The sequence below is a fragment of the Elephas maximus genome, chromosome 1 (assembly GCF_024166365.1).
Source record: "Elephas maximus indicus isolate mEleMax1 chromosome 1, mEleMax1 primary haplotype, whole genome shotgun sequence".
NCBI lineage: Eukaryota > Metazoa > Chordata > Mammalia > Proboscidea > Elephantidae > Elephas > Elephas maximus.
Window position 1 is genome coordinate 110,091,005 of NC_064819.1, and position 16,545 is coordinate 110,107,549.

The 16,545-nt window shown below is 41.4% G+C and overlaps 1 protein-coding gene across 3 annotated transcripts in view; it reads left to right on the plus strand.

Moving 5' to 3' along the window:
• The window catches only part of RUNX2 (RUNX family transcription factor 2), a 232,520-nt gene that overhangs the window by 182,166 nt on the left and 33,809 nt on the right, over positions 1-16,545 (plus strand). For all 3 annotated transcript variants that reach the window (XM_049893435.1, XM_049893415.1, XM_049893425.1), the window contains one exon: positions 12,778-12,939. In XM_049893435.1, coding sequence (XP_049749392.1) covers positions 12,778-12,939 — 162 coding nt within the window. The remainder of the gene's footprint in view (positions 1-12,777; positions 12,940-16,545) is intronic.

Here is a 16,545-nt window from a genome sequence, read left to right on the forward strand (position 1 = left end):
TTTACTAGTTCCCTAGGGACCTTTCTTGCCTCCTTTTTACCTTTTGCAGTGGACTGTGTGTGGGCAGAAGAATCAGAACAGGAAACTAAATGAAACATACAATCTACAGGGCTACAGCAGATGGTAAGGATAATTGGAAGAGCCAATCAGCACAATTAATGTGATTATCTCCTGCTTTGGTTGCAGTTGGGGAGCAGGAATGGGTTAGGATATGGTGGACCATCAGTGTGAATGGATATCTCCTAGGACTTGGTACAGGAAACAAGGAAGAGGTTGAGCCAGTCACCAATGTGGGAGAATATCCTGAAGGTTAGTAAATTATGGTTAAAGATGGAAGAACTTCAGAGAAGGAGCTGGCTCCATCTTTTGGCCTTGGATGACAGGCAGCTGCCAAGTGAAAGGATCAGGAGGAAAGTCCATCATCATGTGGAATTCAAGTTTCAGTTCAGGCGGAAGGTGAGCAGTGTCCTATAGAAAGGCTGATGGCAGATGGGAGCTTTTGCCAATTCTGTCAACCATTCCTTTTAAGACAGACAGTGGTTCCACACCTTGTTCTGTCTTCTCCAGGGCTTCAGCCTGACATTGGCTCTGTGTCTGACTAGGGCAATAGGTAGGAGTCTGTTAACGCGCCCTACGATTGTATTAACTTTTTGTCACCCCAGCTGTGACTTCAGTCCACAGAAAACTCTGCTATTAGGGCAGGCTTCCTCCATCCTGTCTTGCAGTTGACCAAATGCAGGACCGTACTTTTGTTCTTAGTCAGTTTCATGATGTCACTTTCGCTTCATCTTTCTAGCTTGGAGGGTTATTTTTATAATTTTGGTTCTTCACCCAGTGTGTTGGTTATTCCTCACAGCTTTGTTTCATCTGGGTGCTTAGAAGTTTGCTTTTGTGTCTTCAAGACTTTGATGGAGATGTTGGACAGAAATAGGATTCTACTTCCCTTGAATATGCCATTATACAACTCTCTCAAAGCTGACCATGATCTGTATTAATGGTCACTTTCTGGTAGGCCTTATAACTAGCTATGAATCACATTAAACATATTATCATCTGGCCCACAAGACTGGCTTGAGAAATAAGACATGTGTATCTTGCTGAGGTCAAGATACACAATAGATAAATAAGTTTTCTTAGAATTTATTGCTTTAGTAATCCTAGGAAAACAAGGTTTAAGTGAACCCATTCTGCTTTCTCATATTCAGATCAGATGTGAAAAATTCTTTCTACACAGGCTATTGAAAATGACTTAAGTGTTTTTAGTTGACTGCAAGCAAGTCAACACCAACAATGGCTAAAAAAAAAAAAACCTAGTTGAAACTTAGACCTCACCAACAGCAGTATCATTTTCAGAATAGAATAAATGAGGTGAGAGAATGTGACACAACTTTGCAACATGTAGTAAACTTGAAAGGCTGTTATCTGTGAATAATTTAATAACTACCACATGGAAGAGCAAGCCCAGAGAGCAAAACTAAGATTAGTAGTGAATGGAGTTGAAGGGAGACATATTTCACTTAGTGTAAGGAAGAACTTTTTAGAACCTGCTCTGTCAAGTAGAAGCCCCTTGCCTACACTAGTCATTGTAAATTCTTGCAGTATTGTGGGGTATAATTCATTTTGAAATGGAGACTCGTATATATATTTGAAGAAGCAAGCTCCTCTCCCTTATCTCTCCACCTCTTTTGGGCCTTAATTTCTTCAAGCGTGTTTGTTCTGTTCTTTCTATTTGAAGATCATTCTTCTTGATAGGGAAGATTTAAGTCAAAGTAGTATTGAGTAATTTTCCTTTCTAACTGTCATCAGTAAAAAATTATACCCATGGTTCTCAAACTTTGGTGTATATTAGCATCCCCTGGGGAGCTTGTTAAAAATACAGATGCCCAGGTTTTACCCTTGAAACAGAATGTGTGAGGTGGAGCCAACACAAACCACTAACCACTGCATGCCTGGGGCCTATTACTGCAGGCTCAGCCTTGCCTGTATGGATCCAACCTTGATCCATCCTGAAGGCGTCTCAGGTGTCTCATTCCCTCCTTTAGGTGATGTGTGGAGGTGGCTCAGTGCACTAAGCTTGCTTCTCAGTTTCCTGAGCACAGCTCCTGTGTCCACTCAGGTGCCGTTTTCCCTACACACCCTTCCCTGTGTGCCTTAGCCTACACTGGCCTTCTTCCCTACTTCTGTTGTAATGCTGCCAGAGGGAAATTTCAAAACTGCACACCCGATTATGTCACCCTATACTTAAACACACCTCAGTGACCTTCTTTTGCATTTAGGATAAAGACCAAAACCTCTAGCATGGCCTAGCAAGTTCTGTATAAGCTGGCTCCTCCCTGCCTGTTCTCCAGTCTCATCTGACTGTACTTTGAATCTCCTGTCAGTGTTCAACCACACAGGCTTTCTCTCAACTCTCAACTTGATAACATGCTGTTCCCTTTGCTTAAAACCCTCTTAAACCCCCTTCCTCATCTATTGGACTTCTGCTTGTCCTTCAGGTCTCGGCTTAATCACCACTTCCTTAGAGAAGCCCTCCCTGACCCCCAGATGAGGTTGGAGTCCCACATAGTACATTCTCGTGGTACCAAGGGTATCTCCTTTTTAAGCAGATATCACAGTTAGATGGTTATTTGATTAATGTTCATTTCTCCTACCAAACTCTAAACTCAGTGAAGGAAGGGATTAGGTCTGTCTTTATTCACTATTAGTACCAGAGTAGGTACTCAGTAAATACTTTTTGAATGAACAAATGACTGGGAGACAATTCTTATATCACCCATCTGACAATGGGTATCACCATGCCTGAGGACCTTTTGTATCACCCCAACTGTTATATCTGGCCCCTGGATGTTGGCATCAGCCTGATTGAAACCCAAATTTACTATATTCACTTGGATACTGTGATCTGAGCTAAGTGTCACTCTCTCATGGCCAGTGCCATATCCTGGTTATATCGCAAGGTCCAGTCCTACCTCTTTGTAAATTATTCGCTCTCTTCTGCTGGCCTCACCGTTGAGGTCAAGCATATGACAAGGCTAAGGCCAGGTTAAGAATGACGTATTGTATTCTTCTTGCTTGTTTCTTCTATCAGCAAAAGCAATAGAAGCTAACAGCAAACAAGCCATGCCCCTCCTTTTCTGTAAGATAGCTATGAGTGCCACTGAGCCAAAAGTTGGTAGTACTTATCAGGCACTTCTCATTACCTTGTCTTAATTCAACTTCATTCTGTTTTTGTTTTTAAACATATGTACTATTTCTCATTCTCTTCCCTGTTATTGTCTTCTAAGATTTACTAAGTTCCTCTTCTCCCATTGTTTGTACCGTAACATATCTGTTGTCATGCCTGATACACCCTCCACAGCATCAAGTTTTATCCAAGCACGTTACTGCTTTTTTCTCAGTTTCAGTTAAAGGCTCTCTGATTCAGTTGGATCAGCTTCCTGCCACATGGCTCTGTTAGCCACCTTGGTCAGTTGGAGAAAGCCCCTGGTGGGGACTAAAAGCGGAGTCAGAGTCCTGCTCTCAGATCTTCTCTGCTGACATAAGACAAAACGCTGTGTGATAGGAGGTGCTATAAGTGTCAGCACCTGTCAGCTATCTTCCATAGCCACCCAAGTTGGGTAAACGTGGCTTCAGTAATTTCTGTTGCAACTATTATCTTCAGAAAGGACTGAGGGTAGGGAGCCCACTTTTCTGAGTAGTTAGAATCATGGCATTTTATAGCTGGAAAAGCTCTTAGAGATAATTCATCAAACCCTTCAACCTACAGGTGAAAACAGTGGGAGTCAGAGAAGGTAAGTTATGGGCTCACAACTGCACAGTCAATGCCAAAGCCGCTAGTCCGGGGTTCTTCCAATGCGTGGAGGAGGCTGTTTGTTTTAAGACAGTGTTTCTTATTAGTCAAGGGAACCAGAAGTGTCTGGGAAAGCTCATTCTAAAAATCCAGTTTAGCTAAAAGGGTTGTTAGAGAAGATATAGAATTTATCATTTACTATTTTTTTTTTTATTTAGAGTAAATCGTTTTGAAATGGCAACCTATGTATGTATTTATGTATGAATTTACGTATGTTTGTATTATGAATGACAGTAGTATGACAGAAATGGTTTGGGAAAGGAAATTGTAAATCCACCTCTCCCAGTTGAATTTATTGACTTTATTTGACCCTGGCAGAGCCCTGGTGGCACAATGGTTAAGTGCTTGGCTGCTAACCTGAAGATTGATGGTTTGAACCCATCCAGTGGCTCTGTGGCAGAAGGACCTGACGATCTGCTTCTGTAGAGATTACAGCCCAGAAAACCCTATGGTGCAGTTCTACTCTGTCACATGGGGTTGCTATGAATAAGAATCGACTCGACAGCACTGCACAACAGTAATAGTTTTAAAATACCAGCACCAGTTGCTGTCAAGTCAGTTCCGACTCATGGTGGCCCCATGTGTGTGGAGTAGAACTGCTTCATGAGGTTTTTCAAGGCGGTGACGCTTTAGAAGCAAATCACCAAGCCTGTCTCCCGAGGTGCCTCTGAGCGGGTTCGAACAGCCAACCCTTCAGCCAGTAGTTAAGTATTTAAGGGTTTGTGCCACCCAAGGACTTTTAGTCTTAAAAGAGTGGACTCTAAAAATCCACTTGACGGCAACAGGTTTGGTTTTCTTGGTTTTGGTATATTACGCTCCATTCATTTTAAATACCCGTTTTCTCAAGGAATATTTGAGGTTTACACAGTCTGATTTGAATATGGATTAGGGAAAAATAGGCTAAGGATAGGGAGTAGAATCTCTAACTGTACACTACTCCCCAAATGTATTAGGTACTCATGGCAGAGGCACTGAGCTTTGGTAGAAATGACTGGCCTTCAACGTTTCATGTTACACAGAAGACTGCCTAGCGGCACAAACAGGAAGAAGCCCTTTGTGTACTGGTTCAGGCTTTGCCCCTGTGGACTTGTTTCCTCCCATCTCTGCATGAAGTTCAGCACTGTGTCCATGGTGTGCCCTGTTGTGAGTGGTTCCTAGGAAGGCAGGCCCTTCTTCACACCCAGACATGTTTAACCACAATGTTTACAAAAGGAGGCCTGCTAACAGCAACCACTGAATTTTCACGCATACCTTTAGTATACTGGGCTTTTGTAAAGCTCTTTGCCTGCTTCCCCTCACTCAGACTTACTCATTAAGAAAAGAATTCTGTTTGTCTTCCTAGAGTCAATTCGTTTTCTTAGCATCCTTTTTTTCATCTAACCATCTGCCCTCCTCTTTCCTCTCCTGTTGTGACCTCAGGTGTTGATAGAGTTCAATTATGTGGGAGACATGAAATTTGGCTTTTCAGTCTTTTAAAAGTATGGAGATTCTTAGAACTCAAATATAACTCTAGGAAGTTCCCGACCACACCTTCCTCTTCCCCATACCAGTGATCGAACTTGAGAACCTGTGGTCCAGCTTGAAGAAGAGACTTGGCTTTCCTTCAGATCCAAAAGTCTAAGTAAATAGTTGCCTTCATTTTTGCCTGATGCAAAGACAACTCAAGCCATGGGAGCCATGCCTCCCCCAATTAGCATTTTTGAGCACTCCCTGCATACCTAGCCTCCTGTATTTTTAGGCTTCAGGGTTTTATAGAATGGAAAGCAGATGCAACCAATCTTCTCCAAGAAGCCTAAGCTGAGGGACCACCACCCTCGAAGGAAAATTTCTAAAATTGACGTTGACATTGATGCTCCATGGTTCATTTCTATCATTAGAGCATTTCTAAAAGCACAAGTCTGTGCTTTGAATGTCTTTGAATTAATTCTTGTTTTATATCTTCTGTCTTACTTTAAAAATTGTTGTTTTTCTCCTATATCTACTTATCTTATGCCTTACTTTCCCAACTGCTTGTAAGCTTTTTTCAAGGCGAGAAATGTCTTTTGTTTCTTTTACATCCCTCAGACCATTGTACTCCCACACAGGCACACAGTAGCTCTTTATCAAAATAAAAATTGGTAATTTTCTGATTCATTGGTTCAGCATGTGAAAATTTTCTTTTTCACCTCAGGAGCCTTGTTAAGGTAGCAGGTGGCAGTAACGCCCATTTATACTGGTGAGATGAGGAAGGGACAGCTAAGTAAGAGCCTTCCCCCCTCACCTTAGTGAGTTGGGAGAAAAACTTCTGGGTGTGTGCAGGCCTGTGGACTGTGGGTGTCTTTTTAAAATATAAACTATGCTGAGGGATACCATGCAGTCTGGGTAGGAACTGTGTCTCTGACAGACTTGGCCTCGGCTAAAATGAATGCTGAAGGCTGAAGGGATTCCTTATGTCAGATGGCTGGTTCCTTTTTATGGCGCTCAGCGATTTCCACTGGTACAAAGAGAAAATTAGCCTAAACTCCTAACAGCTAGTTTTTGGTCTACTCTTTCAAAGGAAACCACTGATTTCTCCTAGAAGGGTCCCGTTGCAGATCTGAAGGGTCTACTGCTACTGTCAAGTTGAGACCCAACTCGTGATGACCCCATGTGTCACAGAATAGAACTATTACTTGGGGCTTTCTTGGCTGTAATCTTTATGGAAGCAGTTTGCTAGGCCTAGCTTCTGTATAGCCACTGGGTGGGTTCGAACCACCAACCTTTGGATTAACATCCGATGGCAAACCACTTGTGCCACCCAGGCTCCTGTTGGGTTCAGTAGCCTGGTGTCATCTGGCTGGTGGCAGTGCTTAATATGATTTCATAGTTATCACTGGGGACTGTTTTCTCATTGGTTTTCTCTTCAGGATCTCTAGGAGCAGCCTAGGTCCCTACATCTTTCTTTTCTCTCCCTTTTCGTCATTTTGATTAGTCATATCCTGCCTCTGAAGTACACCAGGCTCATTATATAGAAAGACCTACTTTTCTTTCTGAAGTTTATGCTACAGGTCACATTTGATTACAGCTTCCCTCTACCGCCCACTTTTTTAGGTGGCAAGAGAGAAGTTTGGGGGAGATAGGGAAAGGGCCATATTTAAGTGTTTCTCTCATATTTAGTTTTTCAGATTTTCCAAGCACCAAAGAGTATGTGTATACACATCAGAAACCTAATACCAAAGGTTTTGATTTTAAATAATTATGTCTATGTAAATGCGTATACCAATACTTTGAATTTCTACAGTATTGCAATAAAAATATTGATACTGTTTCCAAAGATTGCTATATAAAAATAATTAATTATAGTTTTTAAAACACCATAAAGCTCTTAAAGTTTAACAGTAGTTTTATGTCTTCTGAAAATTTCTATGAAATTTTATCAATTATGCTATGAAAATGTGTGAGTACTTATGGGTAGTTACAGATCACCCAGGATCTAACCTCAAGGTCACCAGGGTTGACACCTCTGTCCTCAGAGACACGCATATCAAAAATAATTTTATTTGTATTAGAGTGGTAGGACATAGTACTTCCCTCCAGGTATCTGCAGACTAGAAAAGCCAAACCAGTCAGTATAACAAACCAATCAATATAGCCCTGGATGGGGTGGAGTGAAGGAATTGATTATACTTGTTCTGTGAAACTCAGGGTTGAGAATGACAATTTCTTGCTTGTTAATGGTTAGTAGGCTTGTCTTGGAGCTAGTTAGGTCCTGCACTCTTCACTATTAGTAACCTTAAGATTGATTGGTAATGCCTAAAAAACATTCCTTTCACCTGCTCTGACTTAGCCAAGTTAGGAGTGAGTCTCAGAAGTCTCAGGTTTCTGCAGGAAGCTGAATTCAGAAATGGTTTATGAGATCAGGTTAAGGTGACTTTTCTCTACGGTGAGCCTTAGTAATTGTTCACAAAAAAGCAAATATGCTGCACTCATATATTTTAGATAGGATTATGTTTTTTTTTTGTGAGTGAGCATTTAGAAAGACAAGGTATTTTATACCATATTTCCCTACTAAAAGATTGAAAAGGTCAAGTGTATAGTATTTGAAAATACGCTAAAAAGATTAGGATTTCTCTGTCTGTGAGAAGCCAAAGTTAAGAAGGAACATGATGAAGTTTAAATAATCTTAAAGTGTATTGACATGACTAAAAAAAAAAACTAGCAGGGATATATTCCAAATTGTGGACATAAAAACTACAGGGAGCTCTCTAAAAATTACCCCTTGCCATATTTCAGTAGGTAGGAAAATAATTGAACTCAGAATAAGAGGTTACAGGCTGGAAACACAAATGCAGAATAGAAGTTCAGTAAACGTAGGCCCTGGGTGGCACAAATAATTAGTGCACGTGGCTGCTAAATTGAAAGGTTGGCGGTTTGAGTCCACCATAGGTCATGCTTTGGAAGAAAGGCCTTGAGATCTACTTCCGAAGAAAACCTACGGAGCTCAAATCTACTATGACGCACATGGGGTCTCCATGAGTAGGAACTGACTCAGTGGCAACTGGTAAATGTTGAGGTTTTAACTGTGGCATACATTTATTGGATTCTTTCCATGTGCTAAGCTCTTTGTAGATTTGTTCATTTAATCTTCATAGCAACTTTATGAGGAAGGCATGATTGTTTATCCCCATTATACAGATGAGGAAATTAGAGGCTTAGAGAGGTTGTGTAACTAAGATCACACAATTAAAAAATGGTGGAGCTGGGATGATGACCGCTCAGTCACAGGGCATTAGAGAAGGCCTGAGGTGTTTGGAGACCATTACTTTTTTTTTTTAAGGTTGCTGTCCATATGGCAGTTCTTATGTTTTATTTTTCCATAGTAACTCTCGTTCTCCTTAAGTAGGTCACTATCATATAATCTTAAGATGGAGACCTTGAAAGAGATTGGCTGGACGGCAGCCTGTCTTCTGAGAGACAGAAAACAAAGATCTTCTTACTTTGTTTAAGGATAGTGGGAAGTTATTTTTCCTCATGTTGTATATCTCCAGGGAGGACTGCCACTAAAAGCAAAACTATCCTTTAATAGACTATTTTAGTACATGTACTGGCAGTCAGGAAGTTTATGTGAAACCTAAAACCTCACTGATACAACTTAAGCCCACTTCTTCTCTATCAGCCTAATGGGAATTTAGAGCCTGACTGATGACTCCTTCATTATAATATTCCTTTATTCACTCAAGCCAGCCTGGGAGGTTCATTCAGCAGTTGTTTATTGAGCACCCACTATGTGCCAGGCACCATATAAGATTGTGCTGCCTTTGAGCTTGGATATCTCCAGGAATAACACTAGACAACCCAGTTGCCCTAGATAGGTTAGTCAGATTATTACTATTATTTTTAATAATGATGATTTGCCATCCACTGGTTATTATTTAGTCCCCACAACAGCGCTATAAGAAAGCACTGTCATATCTCTTTTTACACATGAGGAAATAAAGCTCAGCAACATTGAGAAACACACACCATGTCACACAGAAGGGCCTTGACGATGTGAGCTCCTAAGAGAATATTAACAGTTTTGAAATAATAATTAACAGTTATCAAAATGCTTTTATTTATATTATCTCATTTAATTTTCCAAACGAACATGATAGTAGTTATTATGGCACTCGTTTTACAGATAACAGTTACCGCTTTTATTTATTATGCACTTGATAGGTACTTGTCAGGTCAGACCTAGTTCATGTCATGTTCACAACAACTGTAATAAGTATCATTATTTCCACTTTACAGATGAGCCACTGAGGCCCCCTGTGTGACTTGCTCAGCACAGTAAACAAACAAACAAACCCACTGGCGTTGAGTCCATTCCAACTCATAGCGACCTTATAGGACAGAGTAGAACTGCCCATATGGTTTCCAAGGAGCGCCTGGTGGATTCAAACTGTTGACCTTTTGGTTAGCAGCCGTAGCTCTTAACCACTACGCCACCAGGGTTTCCGCTCAGCACAGTAAAAAATAATGGGAGCTGTAATTCAAGCCTAGGTTTGTCTGCCCAGCCAGTTCACGTGACCACTTTGCTATATTCACTTTACTGCATTATGCTGCCTCATTTTCCAGATGAGAAAACTGAAGTACAGAGAGTTAGCTAACCCAGCTGAGGTCATATAGCTTGTACGTAGCAGAGCTGAGCCCCTAACTCAGAGCCTGTCTTTAGAAAGCCCATTCTTTTCCACTGTCCTGGGCTGTCTCTTTGCACAAGGAGAACTATAAGGCTGTGTCTTACATCCAAGTGAATATACCAATCTCTTCATGCTATATTTAAGCTTTAATCATTTTAGTCATTCTTTACACCTCTTGTATTTTCCCCCCCGTTTTTAGGCAGGAAGCTCTGTAAGTAATGACATGTTACGGTAAAAAACAAACCTGTTGCCATCAAATTGATTCTGACTCATAGCAACCCTGTAGGATAGAGTTGAACTGCCCCATATTCTCCAAGGAGCACCTGGTGGATTCAAACTGCCAACCTTTTGGTTAGCAGCCATAGCACTTGACTACTACACCACTAGGGTTTCCATATTACAGTAGAGGAATGGATATATTGGTTAAACAGGAAGTCATCTGGTGAGGTTAGGTTAGAACTCAAATCCACATTTGAGTCCTTTGTGCCCAACTCATGTAGTTATGTGGTTCTCGTCTTTTTTGTCTATTGAAAATGTTGCTTGAGAGAAGGCCTTGCCTTTATGAGATTGCTTTCCAGTGCTGTAAGGAATGAATCTTTTTCCATCTGAAGGTCATTTACCATTTCTCCGAATAGCGAATTACATTAATGGTGCAAGGCAGGGAAGTATGTCAATATCAGATATAACAAGGACCAGTCACTCAGATTTGAAATGTTGCCAATCTATACAATCTCAGCCTTGAACGTTTTAAAGCACAGAGGTTCATTACTTTAATGATGAAGTATCCCTCAGATTTCTGAAGGAAAAGTTTGCTAACCATTTATTCAAATTGCAAACTCAGGTAAATGTTCCTTAAAATTGAATTAGATGGAATTTTTCTATACGTCTGTTGATGTCTGTAAACTTCAGATAAATATCCAGATGTATTTGATTATTTCTACTCAAGGAAATATGTTCTATTTAGACAGTCTTTAAATAAATTATTTCTGAATTGAATAAATAAACAAGAAATAGCTGAAACTGAACAGCTTTGACGATTTAGAAAAATAAAGATTTTAAAAGAGGAGATCATCTGAGAAAAACCCATCTTGTTATACTCGTTTTTATTATTAGAAATAAACCTGGATTTAGTGTTCAAATTAATGATTGTTTTAAAATTTAGCTTTTCATTTTCAAAGAATGATCGGGTGATTTGGGAATAATTTTAAATCCATTCCAAATGTATTAACTCCAGTTCAGATTTGTATTAACTGTGGAAATGATCCTGTGACACCAGGAGTTTTCAAAAAGGACAAGAATTAATACTGGTTGAGTGCCTCCTCTGTGGTAGCCTTCCCTTCATAGCTTTGTCATGTAAGTCCCACATCCATGTGATTGAGATATTATTAACCTCCTTTTTACAGAAGAGGGAACTGAGGCTCAGAGCAGCTGAGTAATTAACCCAAGGTCACACAGCTGGAAAATAGAAGTCTCAGAACTGGAACCTAAGTCTGTGCGTTCCAAAGTCCATGCTTACTCTGCTAGACCAGGCTGTCTTGTGAACAGCCTGATACGTCAGAATTTTTAAATTCCACTTAAAAGTTTTAAAATAAAGATAGAAAACAGTCATTAAGAGAAATTTGCTTATGACTCTGCTTGACTGGCCCTCAAATAAAAGGAAAACAATTGGCAGTACACACTTTCCCCCCCTAGAAACATATAGCAAATTTACCTTTTTTCTTATGTAGACCTAGGAAGCTCTTTTGAGAGATCCGCTTGGCCTGGAGTTTGTACCTCCAAGAAGCCCCATAGTGATACATCAAAAGGTATTGTTGATTAATGTTCAGCAATTAACCCTAACCAGTTGACTCTTCATTTTTTTTTTTTACTATTACAATGAATATAGGTAGCACTAGGCCACATTCCAAGCATGTGACATCTTTTAAACAAATTCTAATAGGATTAAAAACATTTCCCCATTCTTCTGTTTTGGGTCTTTTTTTTTTTTTTTTCCAACTGTTAGAAACTCCGGTGCTTAACATGGATATTAGATGGTGACAAAGCGTTTCAATCCTTAATGGTAGTTGACTTTGAAATTAAGTTATATCTTTTTCTCGGAGGTTATTTTCTGATTTAGCTTTAGCGTGAGAATAGACTGCTGTCCTTTCTATTCTCACTTGCTGCTCCCTTTATTCTGCACCCCCTGTTCTCCTTAACCCCTGCCCCGCCATGTTTGAAAGTGCCATCCAGTAACTCGACTGGGAGAAAGTTCACTGTGCTGGAATCAGGTCGTTTGAAAACTTAAAACTACACCTGAAAGATAGTATCGTGGTATACAGGAGTAAAAGGCAGAGCACACGTGTTCTTTAACCAAGTTAATTGTTCCAAAAAAAAAAAAAAGTAGTACATGCTCATTGGAGGAATCTCAGAAAAAAAAAAGTAATACACGTTCATTGGAGGAATCTTAGAAAATACATAAAATATAATTCTACTTTGTAAAGATAACCAAAGCAGGCTGTTTTCTCAATGACTGTTAGATTTCCAAATAGAAATATTTGCATGTGAGAGAGACCAATTGTCCTTACGCATGATCCATTTTGTTGCTTTCGTTGTGACTCAAAGTCTAGAAAGCTTACCACTATGGTACAGGGCCGGAAAGGGGGTGGAAGGTGGGAGACTGTAGGAGTGAAATAGTTATTCCTTATGTATTTTCTTTTTTTTTTTCTGCTTTATCCCATGCTTTGGGTTGTACATGTCTAAGGTTACAGTGTCTGATATACTGAAAAATTTTCTCCTTCTTTTTCTCAGACCCCAGGCAGGCACAGTCCTCCCCGCCATGGTCCTATGACCAGTCTTACCCCTCCTACCTGAGCCAGATGACGTCTCCATCCATTCACTCCACCACCCCGCTGTCTTCCACGCGGGGTACTGGGCTTCCTGCCATCACTGATGTGCCCAGGCGCATTTCAGGTAAAGATCGCGCTTTAACTAAAAACCCACCCCCATGCAGGGGCCAGGGGGAATGGAATGGGCCAAGGCTGTCTTACCTACACCCAGAGTAATTCTCTGTTAGAAACATGTGGGCAAGGGTACACCAACCAGGAAACCAGGTGTTCTGAATTATGGGTTATCAAACATTTGAACATTTTAGGTCAAGAGACTGAAAATCCACTAAAGGTGGCATCATTTTCTTAAGGTGATATTTCAAGCCACCCAGTTTTGGTCCTGCTGACTTGTGTTCTCTGTGGTGGGTACAGTCTCATAACTAGGGCCTTTTCCAGAGGGTCTTATGCCAGGCCTTCCTCTGCTTGTGTTCCTTTCTTTTCCTAACTTCTGCCTATAAACGAAATTACAGATTGGTGGCACAGACTTCATTTCTAAAGGCTTAGTGTTTTAAATCTCAGGAGTCCAAGATTGCCAGTTCCCAGAGACAGCACCTGTAAACTTAAGCTGGTCATCAGAAACTAGTTATTAAATGCCTTGAGGCCTTTGAGAGTTATTAAAGGCAATGCATGGCCTCTGAGCCGTCACCTCAAGACAGAGGCAGACTTTCCGTGAAGCGGTAGCACCTATTGTTCTCACCCTGGCAGTTCTGTGCTGGTACAGCCACTGTTCAGAAGGCACCACAAACACCTGTAGGTCGTGGAGGAAGTGTGTGTGGTGAATGATCAGGCTGCCGCATCTATCCTGGAGAATTCATCACAGAGAGCCAGAAAGTGTCCCTGAAGACTTCAAACTGACAAGTGGAGAAAAATTAAAGGGCCTTGGCCAGTCATATGAGTCTTGTGAATAATAATAATAATAATAATAATGAAATACTCTCAGTACACCTGCAACCTACAACATTGTCCCCCATAAAAAAAGAAAAACAAAAAAACATATGCCCACCAAGGCACACACTCCATTGGATCCCATGTTTGTCAGACATTCTTCTTAGGGTTCGGGCCCCATACACCTGTTTGACTCCTGGCCAGGTTAATGCCTTTCTCTCTTTCTCTTTGTGTCTCTGTGTCTGTTTCTCTCCCTCTCTCATTTTCTGCAAAGCTCGAAGCCGTTACTCACTCCGCTGAGTTGCATCACTGACAAGCTGAAGCTCCACCAGCAGGCTTGCAGGTTTTGATTAGTTCAGACTCCTTTATTTCTTTCAACTTGGGAGGAGGGAAGGCTTTGTTTCTCAAGCAAATAGCAGGAAAGGGCTCTCTGGTCCTAGTGCCTTCCTATATTCTGCAGCAGATGGACTCCCATGGGGGTGAGTAGGGAAAGAGGAGGGGCGGAGGGAGAACGTTGAGGTTCTTTTGGAAAACCATGTTTCCACTTTTCATTATGACTGCTATTTTATGAATCATGTATTTATTGGGGAATTGTGCAGAGTACAGAATATTAGTTATCATTTCCCTTGATTGGAATCATTATCTCCTTTAGGCCAACATCAGCTAAAGACATGGGAAAGAATGAGTAAGGCATAGGGGAGCCAGTGAGGGCTAATGTAGGATAGAAGGCACAGTATTTGATGGTGTTGAGTTAGTCTGGTCATTCCTTCCGTATTTCAAACTGAGAGTTTGTTTTGTTTTACATAGTGCCAAAATAACACTTGGACAGAACAGACTGTGCAAGCTTGCTTCTGGTTTAGGGTCCCCGGGGCTCCCATCTGCCCGACCCTCTGTGGCTGAAACATTGGCTGTTTGTACCCTTGCAGTACCTAAAGGAAAAACCTCCGGGAGGGACTGTAGTTTTAGAGATGCGCATCTATAGAATTTTCCTGCTGGGGTGTCTGCATATGTGAATTCAACAGGAAAACCAGTAGAAAAGGGACCTAGCAAATGACACTGAAAAAGTGCTGCATAAATGGGTAGTACTTATTGTTTATCAAGGAGTCCTGGTGGCACAATGCTTAAGCGCTCAGCTGCTAACTGAAAGGTCTGCAGTTCGATCCCATCAGCGGCTTCACGGTAGGAAGACGTGGCAATCTGCTTCCATAAAGATTACAGTCTCAGAAACCCTATGGGGCACTTCTACTCTGTCCTGTAGGGTCGCTGTGAATCGGAGCCAACTGGACAGCAGCAAGTATTTCTTTTTTTATTGTTTTATCATTCACATGGTGATTTAGATCAGCCCGATTATTTTGAGTCAATTTACTGGTGATTACTTAAAACATGTCCATAAGCCAGTGTAGCACAACTCTTTTCATTCCACGGAGGAGGAGGAAGAAGTAGACACGTTAATTATCCAGCCCGATGCTCACCTGAGGCCAAAGGCAGGCAGGAAACTCTGCTTTAAACTAGTTTAAAATTGAACTTAGTCCAGTTTTTTCCTCCTGCCCCAAACATTTCTGTGAGTTGTTACTGGTGAAGTAACGTGGTGCCAGGGTGGGAGGTTCTGTATAAACATTAAAGAGAAGAGAACAGAAAATCCCTCTTGTCAGCATATAGGGAAATAGCAAGAAACAACTAGACCTGGACTGTCAGGGAACTGGAGGAGCCCTGACTGACCTGACCTTATTCTTGGTGTGGGGCTGTGCCAGGACACAGAGCGCTGACTGCTAGACTCATGGGATCAAGTCATTTGGAATAAGCACCGTTTTTTGCTTCCCCGGGAACTGGTGCTTAGCACCGCGCCCCGCCCCAGGAGCAGCCTGTCTGTAGGTTTTCAGGTGCCAGGCTACGTAGTTCTATCCTATTATTCCCTTCAGTATCTAAAACTATCCCTAGAGTCCGTGACATAGAGCCATCCTACGAATGAGACGTAATAATGAGGTGGATTTTTGGTTTGCTTTTTTTTTCGGTGCTTTAGTAACTAAGGAGCCTGGTGGTTCAATGGTTAAGAGCTCAGCTACTAACCAGAAGGTCAGCAGTTCAAATCCACCAGCCACTCCTTGGAAACCCTAGGGGGCAGTTCTACTCTGTCCTGTAGGGTTGCTATGAGTCAGAATCAACTGGACAGCAATGGGTTAATAACTAAAATCCTTTGGATTGAGTCCATTTCTGTGCCACTAGTCTTCGTTAGAAGCCCTGGTGGTGCAGTGGTTTAAGCGTTTGACTGCTAACCAAAAGGTTGGCAGTTCAAATTCAGCAGCCACTCCTTGGAAACCTTATGGGGCAATTCTACCCTGTCCTATAAGGTCTCTGTGAGTTGGAATTGACTTGAGGGCAACGGGTTAGTCTTCATTATATAAGAAGCCCTCATGGGACAATGTTAAGCACTGAGCTGCTAACTGACAGGTTGGCAGTTTGAACCCACCAGTGGCTCCACGGGGAGAAGAGACCTGGTAATCTTTTCCTGTAAAGATTTGCAGCCTAGGAAACCCAGTGGGGCAGTTCTGCTCTGTCCTGTAGGGTTGCTGTGAGTCAGAATAGATGCAAAGACACACAACAGTCTTTGTTATGCTCAAAGACACACAACAGTCTTTGTTATACTCCTTGTTATGCTCAAATAATGCTATTTCCCCATAGTTACATGGACAGCTAAAATATTAACTCCCATTCCCACCCCCAAGCAGTCCTATGGTCATGTTCTGAGCTGCTTTCTAGAACAGTTCATGTTTTTGTGTAGAGGAGTCTGTTCTCATCTTCCTATCCA